The following is a 13,540-nucleotide window of genomic DNA, read 5'->3' as shown; positions in this document are numbered from 1 at the left end:
TAAGATCATAACAAACTGGGGCAAAGGCAGGTGATGGTATAAAATAACAAAGGAAGCACCACAATGACAACTTGTGACCACTGTGGCCAATCACTGGCCTCAGCATTACAATTTCCTGCCTTTGTCCTAATGTGGTATCATCTCAGAAATCTCCTTTTGTAAGGGTGAGAGATTTAGGCTACCAACATTTGGTTCATGCCCCATATCTAGTGGATGTCATAGTCTTATCTCTACTAATCTGGTCTTAAAAATAAATAAAAAATCACAGCCTGGCGTAATGTTATTAGATGTTTCCTTTAATTTCTTATTGTACTTACAGACAAATCTGACTGTGGTCACAGAGTTTCTCCTCTTAGGATTTCAAAGCAGCCAACTCTTGAGAAATCTTCAATTTTTTCTGTTCCTTGTTGTTTTTGTTGCCACAATATGTGGGAACGTCCTGATCATCATCCTGGTGTCCACCACCAAGAACCTCCACACCCCAATGTACTTCTTCATCTCACAACTGTCTATCAGTGACATCTTATTATCCACAAATATTGTCCCCAACCTGCTCCACATCCTACTGAATAATGGAGGAACCATCAGTTTTATTGGTTGTATGACTCAGTTTTATTTTTTTGATTGCACTGAAGGATTAGAGTGTTTTCTTCTCGCTGTGATGTCTTATGACAGATATGTGGCCATCTGTAATCCCCTCCGTTACTCCTCTGTCATGACAAATAGATTTTGTGTTACATCACTCATTATTAGTTGGTTGATGGGTAATGTTTTTTCATTAATTATTACGATAACATCATCAAAACTAAACTTTTGTGGGTCAAATATCATCGACCATTTATTCTGTGACCTTGTCCCCTTACTAGACCTGTCCTGTTCTGACACCTTCTCTGTTCACTTGGAGATTTTTGTTTTGGGATGTCCAACTGTAATGGTCCCAACCTCAATCATTGTAGTGTCTTATACTTACATTGTGATATCAGTCTTAAGGATCCCATCCAGTACTGGTAGACAGAAAGCCTTCTCCACCTGTAGCTCCCACCTCATTGTGGTCTCCATTTTTTACTGGACTTTATTTAATGTTTATGTTTTCCCTAAGAGAGAACAAACTTGGGTCAGTAGTAAAATCCTCTCTCTGCTGTATACTGTATTTACTCCATTTGTTAACCCTATTATATACAGTCTGAGGAATAAAGACATTAAGAAAGCCATACAGCAAACATTACATAAACACATATCCCGTAATAAACATTAATACACATTTAGAGACAAGCAAATCACAAAAAATTTAAATTGTTCAACCGATTTGATTTGAGCGCAGATTGACTCTACCCAAATCAAAAGTGCTCTAACTGGCCTCAAAATGTTTGTATAACACTAGTCTCATAGGACCCGTATTCTCTCTTGTTTAGTTTTGTTTCTCTCTCTCTCAGATTCAGATGCAACTTGAGATGTTACAAAATAAGGGTGTAGTTTGATTCAATTAGAATAGATTTTCTCATCTCTCATTGATGCTGAGCCGCTCACTAGTGATCAGCGGATCTGGATTTCAGGATTAATTTGATTCGCCCCAAAGCTGAATTTCCTCCTGCTTCGTGTGAATTGATTTAACCTGAAATAGTGTAAAAAATAAAAATAATTGTGACGGCCACTATTTTGCTTGAAGATCTTGCACTGTCGACTGGACTTTACTTTCTCTTATGACGGATAAAAGTCTTGATCTTGACTAATTTCTTATGATCTTCCTATGATGTCAAACATGGAGAAATGTAAGCATTTAAAATAGACATTTAAATATTGCCACAGGTGCACCTCAATTTAACTCAAGTGACATCAATTATCATTTCAGAAGCTAAACCATAACATCATTTTATGGAATTTTATTTAAGGAACAATCAAGTTAGTGCATGAAAAATTTTGAGCTACTGGGAGTGTGGTGAAAAAATTACAAGCTGAAATAAACCATTGTCTCTAATATTCTTCTGACATTTCACATTCTTGAAAACTAGAAGTGACTTAAATCTCGAGGTACACTACTAATAACCCTGGACCATTCTGAATAGGAATCATTAACCACAAATCTCTGGACACGGTCCTTCAGACAGTTTTCAATCCATTAACAAACTATACTTTCCAAGACTATAGACCAGGGATGGCCAACCTGAGACTCTCCAGCTGTTGCAAAACTACAACTCCCAGCATGCCCAGACTGCCTACAGCTTTCAGCCTACTGGTGTGATGGGAGTTGTAGTTTTACAAAAGCTGGAGAGCCGCAGGTTGGCCATGCCTGCTATAGACCATATTTTACCTAATAAACGTCTATGAGGGACAGTATCAGAAGCCTTTACAAAATCTAATAACACTACATCCATAGCTGCCCCTTAGTCCAGGCTTCTACTCACCTTCTCATAAAAACAAATCAGGTTAGTCACAACTCATGTCCTTGGTGTTAGAGCTGATTGGCCTAGGCGACAGTAGCCACACAGCCGATCACTTTCTAAAGTGCATTAAGCAGCAAATATTCTACTGGCTCTCTCTCCGCCAAAACAAGGTGTTTATTGACAATGGCCGCAAGATTGTGCCCTCAGCATTAGACCACTGATTGGTGATTGGCTGCAGCGGTAACATGCCATATACCAGTAAGTTCCCTCTGCAGTTTGTGAACAAGCAGCCCCATGATGGGAGCACCACTTCCTGTTCATTACACTGCCCATCGTCTCAGAAGTGCAGAGTAATGACAAGTATTCGCTCCATTCAAGTGAATGAAGCGATTACTTGTAATTACACTACACCACCACTAGAGAGGAGGCGACGGGCAGTGTAATGAACAATGGGGGTGCTGGGTGTCAGACCCCCACCTATCTGTTATTGATGACCTATTCTGAGTGTAGGTTATAAATATAAAGAGGATACACATCCCTTTTAAAGACATTTTTGGATGGACATTACATATAGCTCTACAATACAAACGGGGTATTACAGCAACACATACCTCTTATATCCAGAGATGTCTCTTCTCTGATGTAGATTTTCTCTTTCCTCATCTTCTCGATTCAGGTCAGACCTTCATCACAACTTCTTTCAGCCACATCTTCTCTCTGTAGAGTTTGCACACAGACATCTTAAGTTCCTCACTTTTCTATAATCCTCCTCCTGGTGCCCCAACAGAGTTATCCGGCTGCTACCCTAAAAACAGTGCCAATTGTGTGCCCCAATGCACCCAAATACTATACTGTAGATATAGGTCCATACAAACAGTCCCTCTGTAGTAACAGTGCTCCCCAAAGTCCCACTATAATAATATATATAACTCTTACCTGGAGAGCCCTCATTAGTAAGAGCACCCTAATAGTGATAATGCTCCCCGAAAGTACCCCTGCTAGCAGTAGTGCACTCCACATTGTAATGATAAAAAAAAACAATAGTACCCCTGGTAATAGTAATAATGCCCCATCATAGAAATATTTTTTCTTATAGTGGCTCCAATTGTAATAAAGCCCCCCATAGTAGGCCAGCAGTAAAATTATCCTCAAAGTGCCCCCAGTATTGATAAACACCCCAATAGTTCTCTTAGTAGTATTAAAACCACCATAGTGCACCCAGAAGTAATAAGGCCCCTATATAGTGCCTCGGTAGTTACAGTGCTGTCCATAATTATTCATACCCCTGGCAAATTTTTACTTAAAGTTACTTTTATTCAACCAGCAAGTACAAGAGGCATTATTGTGGAAAAAAACATTTCTCAGCTTTTATTTACATTTAAGCAAAAAATTCAAGATGTTCCACACTGTGGAAAATCTCAGAGGACATGGTCGGAAGTCAAAAGTGACACCTGTGCTGGCCAGGAGGATAGTTAGAGAGGTGAGAAAGAATCCAAGGATCACCACCAAGGCCATCCTGGTGAATCTGGGCTCTGCTGGCAGCAATGTCTCAAGGCAGACAATCCAATGAACACTGCACACTGCTGGGTTCCACGGATGCAGACCAAGGAGGAAGCCACTTCTCCAGATAAGGCACACAAAAACTCGCTTGGCCTTTGCAAAAGCTCATCAGGACAAAGAAGAAGACTTCTGGTCTACTGTGTTATGGTCAGATGAAACAAAAATTGAATTGTTTGGTCACAATGATGTTTCCTTCATTTGGCGTGAAAAAGGAGAAGCCTTCAACCCAACGAACACCATCCCCACTGTCAAACATGGTGGTGGGAACCTAATGCTTTAGGGGTGTTTTTCAGCCAATGGACAAATACCAGTATTTAGATGAATCTCGTCTGGTGGCTCCAAACCAACTGAATGGATCCAACCAGACGTGACTCAAAAAGAAAACACTATAATAGTCGCCACTCCCAAGAGTATGGAGGAGATAGGTATGGTAAGTAATAGCCCCATATACCAGATGATAATGATACAGAACAATCTCCTGACAGGAGGTTGGTGATTCTGAAGGTTAGAGTACTCACTTCACAGGGGGGGTAGTCACAGGATAAAGCTCAAGACACCCGTGACCAACTGCCCCCCTAGCCAGGATCGCATATCAAATGGTATCAAATGATGGCCGCCAAACGATAAGGCTTCTGATAAAATGCAGTTTATTTCAGTAGAAAATACAAATAATCCCAACGCGTTTCGGAGGTCTCACAACCCTCCTTCTTCAGGGGTATTAAGAAAAGAATAAGACATATAGAATAACTTAATACACAAAGTGAACAGATATATAAATAAGCACATATTCTAATACATAAAGAAAAATATATAAAATAAAATTTATACAGAAAGGACCAGGTATGAGAACAACTACACTATGAATATCCAATACAGTGTAGTTCCAATTGTAAATCCAACTATTAGGCATTGAACTTGTAAACAGTACCATATACACAAGTAGATATTTTTTCCTTATCCAATTTTGATTCAGACTAGATCATCAATCCAAGTAAAATTTATTTGCATTACCAGCTGTCACGAACCGGCAGGACAGGTAGTGAATCCTCTGGACCAGAGAGGCGATGGCGCGGGTTGTACTAGAAGACCGGTTCTAAGCAGTTACTGGTCTTCACCAGAGCCCGCCGCAAGGCGGGATGGATTTGCCGCGGCGGTAACTACCAGGTCGTGTCCCCTAATAACAACTCGACCTCTCTGGCAGCTGATAAGGCGTGGTACACAGGGAGAAGGTAAGAGCGTAGTCGGACGTAGCAACGGTCAGGGCAGGCGGCAAAGGTTCAAAGGCGAGTGGACGGTAGCAACGGGTACGGCAACAGGTAAGGCAAACTAACACCGTAGGGAACGCTTTCTCTGAGGCACAAGGCACAAAGATCCGGCAGAAGGCTGTGGGAGGAGAAGGTATAAATGGGCAGTGCACAGGTGCAGCCTAATTAAGTCAGCACTGCCTCTCACAACCTTAACCCTTAATAACCCCTTTGGACCAGGCACCAATCACTGGTGCACTGGTCCTTTGAATCTAAGAGTCCCGGCGCGCGCGCGCCCTAGAGAGCGAGGACGCACACGCCGAGACGCTGGAGTGCTGCCTGGGGGCATACGCTGTGAGCGCTCCGAGTCCAGCAGGGGACCCGGAGCGCTCAGCGTAACAGTACCCCCCTCCTTTGGTCTCCCTCCCTTTTTGGTACCGAAGAACTTGCGGATGAGACTGCGGTCCAGGATGTTCTCCTCCGGCTCCCATGACCTCTCCTCAGGACCGCAGCCCTCCCAGTCGACCAAAAAAAATCTTTTCCCCCGGGAGATCTTGGTCGCCAAGATCTCCTTGACAGAGAATATATCGGAGGTACCAGCGACAGGGGTGGGAGAAACAAGCTTGGGAGAAAAACGGTTAAAGACAGCAGGTTTAAGAAGGGAGACATGGAAGGAGTTATGGATTCGGAGGGAGGGAGGAAGATGGAGCTGATAAGAAACTTGATTGATACAACTCTTGATTTTATAGGGTCCCAAGAAACGAGGGCCCAACTTGTAACTTGGGACCCTAAATTGGATTTACCTAGAGGAGAGCCACACCTTGTCACCCGGACGAAATTCCGGTGGAGATCTGCTTCTCTTGTCAGCTTGAACCTTCATACGGGCGGAAGCCCTGAGGAGAGCAGCGTGGGTTTCTTGCCAGATGGAGGAAAAATCCTGTACAAGACTGTCAATGGCAGGTACAGAAGAAGGAGTGGGAGACTGCGGCAGAGGTGGAAGAGGATGACGGCCAAAAACTACAAGGAAAGGAGACTTGTTAGAGGCAGAGGATTGTTTGTAGTTGTAGGAGAACTCCGCCCAGGGAAGTAGATCAGCCCAGTCGTCATGGCGTGAGGATACAAAGTGAACCAGGTAGTCACCCAAAATCTGGTTCACCCGTTCTACTTGGCCGTTAGACTGAGGATGGTAGGAAGAAGAAAAGTTCAATTTGATCCCGAGCTGAGCACATAGAGCCCTCCAGAATTTGGAGACTAATTGTACCCCACGATCCGAGACAATATGTTTGGGAAGGCCATGGAGACGGAAGATGTGTTGGAAAAATTGTTTGGCCAACATTGGTGCAGAGGGTAGACCGGGCAGAGGTACAAAGTGAGCCATCTTGGAGAAGCGATCCAACACGACCCAAATAACGTACTTGCCATGGGAGGAGGGAAGATCTGTAATAAAGTCCATGGCGATGTGAGACCAGGGAACTTCAGGAACAGGTAGAGGCAAGAGAAGACCCGCTGGTTTCTGGTGAGGCGATTTATCCCGGGCGCAAATCGTACAGGCCTGGACGAAGTCCGAGACATCTTTCTCCAGAGAAGGCCACCAGTACCTTTGGGAGATTAGTTGGAGAGACTTTAGCACCCCTGGATGACCGGCAAAAGGGGAGGCGTGGCCCCACTTGAGAATTCGCAGCCGCTGACGTGGAGGTACGTAGGATTTGCCAGGAGGAAGAAGGCGCAGGTCCACGGGAGCGACTGTAATAAGGCGTTCTGGAGCGATAATATATCGAGGTGTTAACTCATCGCCCACCACATCAGAGGAGCGAGACAGAGCATCTGCCCTAATGTTCTTACAAGCCGGACGGAAATGGATCTCAAAGTTAAAGCGGGCGAAGAACAGAGACCAACGAGCCTGACGGGGATTTAATCTCTGAGCAGACTGGAGATAAGCCAGGTTCTTGTGGTCTGTGAAGATGTACACAGGATGTGTGGCGCCCTTGAGTAAATGTCTCCATTCCTCCAGTGCCAATTTAATAGCCAGCAGTTCCCTGTCCCCAATGGAGTAATTTCTCTCTGCGGAAGAGAATGTTTTAGAAAAGAAGCCACAAGTTGAAGTCTTGCCCCGGGAAGACTTCTGGGTGAGGACAGCTCCGGCTCCCACCGAGGAGGCATCCACTTCAAGAGAGAAGGGCTTGGTGGAATCTGGTCTAGAGAGAACGGGTGCAGAGGCAAAGGCGGATTTCAGGGACTGGAAGGATTCCTCGGCTTGGGAAGGCCAGGATTTGGGGTTAGCCCCTTTTCTAGTGAGGGCCACGATAGGAGCTACCAGAGTGGAAAAGTGAGGGATGAATTGCCTGTAGTAATTCGCAAAGCCCAGAAATCTTTGTATGGCTCGGAGACCAGAGGGACGTGGACAATCCAGAACCGCCGAGAGTTTGGCTGGGTCCATTTGAAGTCCTTGGGCTGAGATAATGTAACCCAGGAAAGGCAGGGAGGTCCGTTCAAAAAGACATTTTTCAAGTTTAGCGTACAGGCGATTTCTCCTAAGACGAGTAAGAACTTGTTGCACATGGACCCGGTGTAGATCCAAATTGGAGGAAAAGATGAGGATATCATCCAGGTATACGACCACGCAGGTGTAAAGTAAGTCCCTGAAAATATCATTGACGAATTCCTGGAAGACAGCAGGTGCATTGCAGAGGCCGAAGGGCATCACCAAATACTCGAAATGGCCGTCCCTTGTGTTAAAGGCGGTCTTCCATTCGTCCCCCTCACGGATACGGATCAGATTATAGGCCCCTCGAAGGTCCAATTTAGTGAAGATCTTAGCCCCTCGGAGACGATCAAATAGCTCAGAGATTAGAGGCAGAGGGTAACGGTTCTTGATGGTAATTTTATTAAGACCTCTGTAGTCAATGCAGGGGCGGAGGGAGCCGTCTTTTTTGGTCACGAAGAAAAAAACGGCCCCAGCAGGAGAAGAAGATTTTCTTATGAATCCTCTCTGTAGGTTCTCACGTACATAGTCGGACATGGCAAGAGTCTCAGGAGGTGAGAGAGGATAAATTCTGCCCCGAGGAGGAGTAGAACCGAGTATCAGATCGATCGGGCAATCATAGGATCGGTGAGGAGGAAGAACCTCAGCTTGTTTCTTGCAGAAGACATCCGTGAAGGAATGGTATGGCTTGGGCAGCCCAGAAGGCGGAGAGACTTGCGGGTTCTGTTTGACCAGAGCAGGCTTGAGACAGCGGTCCGAACAGGAGGAGCCCCAACGCAGGATCTCACCGGTGGACCAATTCAGGACAGGGCTATGACGTTGAAGCCACGGCAGACCCAGGAGGAGTTCGGAGGAACAGAAGGGAAGGACAAAGAATTCTAAAGTCTCGGTATGAAATATTACGATGTCCATCTGCAGAGGTTGGGTACGGAACTGCACGGTGGCTGAGAGTCTCTCACCGTTAACATTAGAAATGAAAAATGGCTTGGGTAGATGGATTAATGGAATACGGTACTTGTCAAACAAGGAGGCGTGAATGAAGTTGCCAGCTGAACCGGAATCCAAGAAGGCGGCTGCGGAGAAAGAGGACTTGGAAGAGATGATCAACTGAACGGGTATGATGAGACGTGGAGAGAAAGAATCCACACCTAGCAACGCCTCTCCCACGCTTACTAGGTGCGAGCGTTTCCCGAACGCGGTGGACGGAGAGGACAATCTCTAAGGAAGTGCTCGGTACTGGCACAGTACAGACACAGGTTCTCGTTTCTGCGGCGGCTTCGTTCTTGCGGAGTCAAGCGTGATCGATCCACCTGCATGGCTTCCACGGCGGAAAACCCAGTAGCGGGTTGAGGGGGATGCGGAAAAACGGGAGCCAGACGAGGAAAGCGTCTAGGACGAGCTTTTTCCTTTTCAAGGAGGAGTTCCTCTTGTCTTTCGGCGAAACGTTTGTCTATCCTAGTGGCCAGCAAGATGAGGTCACTAAGAGTGGAAGGAAACTCACGTGCAGCCAGAACGTCCTTTACTTCACTGTTAAGTCCTTTCTTGAAGGTGGCGCAAAGGGCTTCATTGTTCCAGTTCAGCTCAGAGGCCAGGGTGCGGAACTGAATGGCATAGTCACCCACGGAAGAACCTCCTTGGGTCAAATTTAGTAAGGCAGTCTCTGCGGAGGTAACCCGGGCAGGTTCCTCAAAAACATTCCGGAACTCTAGGCAGAAGCTCTGGACGGAAGCGGTGGCAGGATCAGCGCGGTCACATAGTGGTGTAGCCCAGGCCAGGGCCTTCCCGGAGAGTAAACTGAGAATAAAGGCTACCTTGGCTCGCTCAGAAGGAAACTGGTCGGACAGAAGCTCGAGGTGGAGAGAGCACTGCGACAAGAACCCACGGCACTGCTTGGGATCTCCGTCATATTTGTCTGGTAAGGACAAACGGATTCTGGAACTGGTGGTAACGGCAGGCGGAGGTGATGCAGCAGGAGCAGACGGAGGAGCTGGCTGTTGCAGAGAAGGCAGGAGCTGCTGCAACATAGCGGTCAACTGGGCCAGCTGTTGACCCTGCTGGGCCACAATGGTGGTGAGGTCCTCCAGGCTTGGCAGGGGAACATCAGCGGGATTCATGGCCGGATCTTACTGTCACGAACCGGCAGGACAGGTAGTGAATCCTCTGGACCAGAGAGGCGATGGCGCGGGTTGTACTAGAGGACCGGTTCTAAGCAGTTACTGGTCTTCACCAGAGCCAGCCGCAAGGCGGGATGGATTTTCCGCGGCGGTAACTACCAGGTCGTGTTCCCTAATAACAACTCAACCTCTCTGGCAGCTGATAAGGATTGGTACACAGGGAGAAGGTAAGAGCGTAGTCGGACGTAGCAGCGGTCAGGGCAGGCGGCAAAGGTTCAAAGGCGAGTGGACGGTAGCAACGGGTACGGCAACCGGTAAGGCAAACTAACACCGTAGGGAACGCTTTCTCTGAGGCACAAGGCACAAAGATCCGGCAGAAGGTATAAATGGGCAGTGCACAGGTGCAGCCTAATTAAGTCAGCACTGCCTTTCACAACTTTAACCCTTAATAACCCCTTTGGACCAGGCATCAATCACTGGTGCACTGGTCCTTTGAATCTAAGAGTCCCGGCGCGCGCGCGCCCTAGAGAGCGAGGACGCACACGCCGAGACGCTGGAGTGCTGCCTGGGGGCATACGCTGTGAGCGCTCCGAGGCCAGCAGGGGACCCGGAGCGCTCAGCGTAACACCAGCACTATACTAACGTGTCTCAACTTTACCTTCAGGTTTTTTTTGACAGAGGTCTCCAGTACTTCAGGAGGAGATAGTCCCTCTGTGTGTACTTCCCCTTTAATGGACGCTTAAATAAGATAAAAAAAGCACATGGGGGTGGCGTCCCAGGGGAGGAGGGCACGAAACCGGAAGTAGAAGTTTATCCAATATTAGTTGAATCCATGATTATAATAAACCTAAGAACCACCTCCCTACTATACAATAATAACCTATCTTAGTCGATTATACTTTTTTTCCTTTGTATTCTGGCATAAAGCCAAGATCAGGGGCCTGAAACTGGCCGGATCGCCATGCGTTCCAGTGTGGAACGCACGGCCACTTCCAGTAAGCGGCCTGTAATGTAACTTCCTGTGTGTTCCACAGTGGAACGCATAGCAACTTCCGGGGAGGATCTTGGTGCGTCCCACAGTGGAACGCACAGCACCTATCGACGGGGATCTCGGCTGCATCATGCGCTCCACTATGGACCGGACAGTCGGCTCCGCCCGGAGTGACATCGCTGGTGTCCTGGATGTTTCACCAGAGAGTTCATCACAGGGATGCAAGGACCAGATAATGTATATATATATATATATATATATATATAAACCTTGAAAAACGAGGATGCAGCACACTATAAATGCGAGGGGTGCACGTCCGGCCAGTGAGCACCTAGGTCCAATGAACTAAAAATGGAAAAACAGCCAGCAGCACTCCAGATTAGCAAAGAAAACGTGTAGTTTATTGACCCAAAGTCAAGCGACGTTTCAACAGCTTATTGCTGTCTTTATCAAGCCTAGTGCACATGTGTTACAAGCGTGCTTTATATAAGGACATTGATCAACTAAAAATTAACATCAATTAATAAAATACAATCAAAAACAATAAATATAGTGATACATACAGTTACATAAATACATATAAATGACTGCCACAATCTGGCAAGTATAGTGCATATAAATGATGAATCATTACTACAACATCCTTTACATTATGTGAAAAAGATCTAAACAAGTGCAGGTGAATATATTAATCACATGAAATTAAAAACACTCACTGTCAGCTGGGTGACTGTATGTAACTTGAATAGTGTGCTCAGCGGCGTTTCCATTCACTAACCGCGCATGCGCGAGAGGGACAAGTATCGCGTTTTTTTCGGCGCCTGGGGACTGACTGGCAACCACAACCAAGATGTCCAAGACAGCCTCACAAGTGATATGCGCATGTCCGGACCGTAGTAGGGGCCGCCCATCAGTCACTACGTAATCGTAGTTATATACATGAATAACTAAATGAATATGAGGAGCAGGGTTATAAAAATATAGTTTATGAAAGGATTTTATATTAATAACTGGGTCTAGGACACTGCCAACCCGCGACCTACATGAGGATACATATATGATCACTAGATTCAGCGTCTTATCAACCCATTGTAGCGGCTATAGGGAGACAATACAGACGGTGAAGGAAGAATGTTACCCAACACTGACAGGTCATGTTAATGATCTATCAGTGTTAGAATAGGAGAGAAGTTGGTGTCGCCAGGATGACCCCACGAACCGCCACTAATCCCACATAGGGGTGCATTACTCTATCACCAATGCATTTCAGTCTCTAAGCCATAACTGTATATAGAAATAATATGGATAATCCAAGTTCCTTAAAAGATATTTATTAAAGATATAAAGACTGTATGGGCGGACACCTAGCACAGGATGGAAAAAATTCTGCATTAATGTTGTAGCAGCAGTTCAAACATCATGGTGTGTATACAAAGTACATAATATGGGTAGCCAACTAGAACCGCAATAGACTTCGCATCATACAGCACCTCAGTCATGACCTTGAGAGTATTTGGAATCTAAAAACAAAAAGAGAGAAAATTTTAGTAAAATTTTAATGAAAAATTACGCTTGGTTACACGCTTTAGTATGTGTACATGTGCAATCACCATACAGATGGGAATACGGATCAAGTGATTAACGGAATAAGACAGTACTAATCAACCCTAAAATCAACATTTAACCCGTTGGGTTTTAAAGTCTTTAAAGTATATATCCAGTATAACTCACGTTTTTTGAGGAGAGCTTGTCTATCTCCCCCCCGTCTCCCCAATTCTATCTGTTCCAAAATGCGAAATCTCAGATCATTCTGTGTGTGTCCTGCATCTTTAAAATGTTTAGACACAGGCAAATCCATTTTCTCCTTCCTAATGGAATAACGGTGCTGGTTGAGCCGTGTCTTTACATCCCACGTGGTCTCACCAACATACCACTTACCACAGGGACAGATCAGCTGGTAGACCACGTAGGATGAGTCACAAGTAAGAAATTGAGTGATTTTAATCACTCCATTGGTGGCCGGATTGAAAAATGTATCTCCTTTGATCATAAGTTTGCAGTTTATGCAATGATAGCAAGGATAACACCCAGTGCGAGTGGAGCCGCACATTGCTCTCACACTTGTCTTGGCACTACCCACATCCGCTTTTACCAATCTATCTCCCAAATTTCGCCCTCTCCGATAGGAAAACAGAGGGGGTGTATTGAATTCTACAATCTGAGGAAAGCTATTCCCTATCAAACTCCAATGTTTCCGAATGATAGTAGCAATTTGCGAGCTATCAGTGGAAAAATGGGAGATGAAGGGAAAAGCAATAAGCTGTTGAAACGTCGCTTGACTTTGGGTCAATAAACTACACGTTTTCTTTGCTAATCTGGAGTGCTGCTGGCTGTTTTTCCATTTTTAGTTCATTGGACCTAGGTGCTGGTCCTCACTGGCCGGACGTGCACCCAGGGCCGGTACAAGGCAGGGGCCGAAGGAGCGGGTGCCCTGGGCGCTACCATTTGCGGACAGGAGGGGGGCGCAGCAGGGCCGGACTGGCCTGCCGGGATACCGGGAAATTTCCCGGTGGGCCGGCAAGCCTGAGTGCCGCAAGGCCGCGGCCCTGGTGACAAGTGGGGGCGGCCGCGGCCGGCGGCAGGGCAGAGCAGGAGATGAGCGCTTCCATTGCGGAAGCGCTCATCTCCATAGTCATCTGTATTGCCGTCCTCAGGACGGCAATACAGATGCCTGCGCTGCGGCAGAGGAGGGAGAGGTGTGTCCCCTC

The 13,540-nt window shown here is 46.2% G+C and overlaps 1 protein-coding gene and 1 long non-coding RNA gene across 2 annotated transcripts; both read left to right on the top strand.

Annotated features, from left to right (window-relative positions):
- The first annotated feature begins 277 nt into the window (after positions 1–277).
- On the top strand, positions 278–1,255 carry LOC120985021 (olfactory receptor 1468-like). Its single transcript, XM_040413468.1, has one exon. The coding sequence runs from the start codon at positions 278–280 to the stop codon at positions 1,253–1,255; it is 978 nt and encodes a 325-aa protein (XP_040269402.1).
- A 4,078-nt stretch (positions 1,256–5,333) lies between these two features.
- On the top strand, positions 5,334–12,605 carry LOC120985019. Its single transcript, XR_005775492.1, has 3 exons — positions 5,334–5,360; positions 5,951–5,960; positions 12,428–12,605. It is a non-coding gene; the product is annotated as an uncharacterized LOC120985019 (long non-coding RNA).
- The last annotated feature ends 935 nt before the right edge of the window (positions 12,606–13,540 follow it).

The sequence above is a fragment of the Bufo bufo genome, unplaced genomic scaffold (assembly GCF_905171765.1).
Source record: "Bufo bufo unplaced genomic scaffold, aBufBuf1.1, whole genome shotgun sequence".
NCBI classification, from domain to species: Eukaryota; Metazoa; Chordata; class Amphibia; order Anura; family Bufonidae; genus Bufo; species Bufo bufo.
This window is presented reverse-complemented; position numbering and strand designations above follow the sequence as displayed.

Bases quoted from the DNA above. Each gene is read 5' to 3' on its own strand.
- LOC120985021 (XM_040413468.1), top strand. From the start codon at position 278: ATGTTATTAGATGTTTCCTTTAATTTCTTATTGTACTTACAGACAAAT.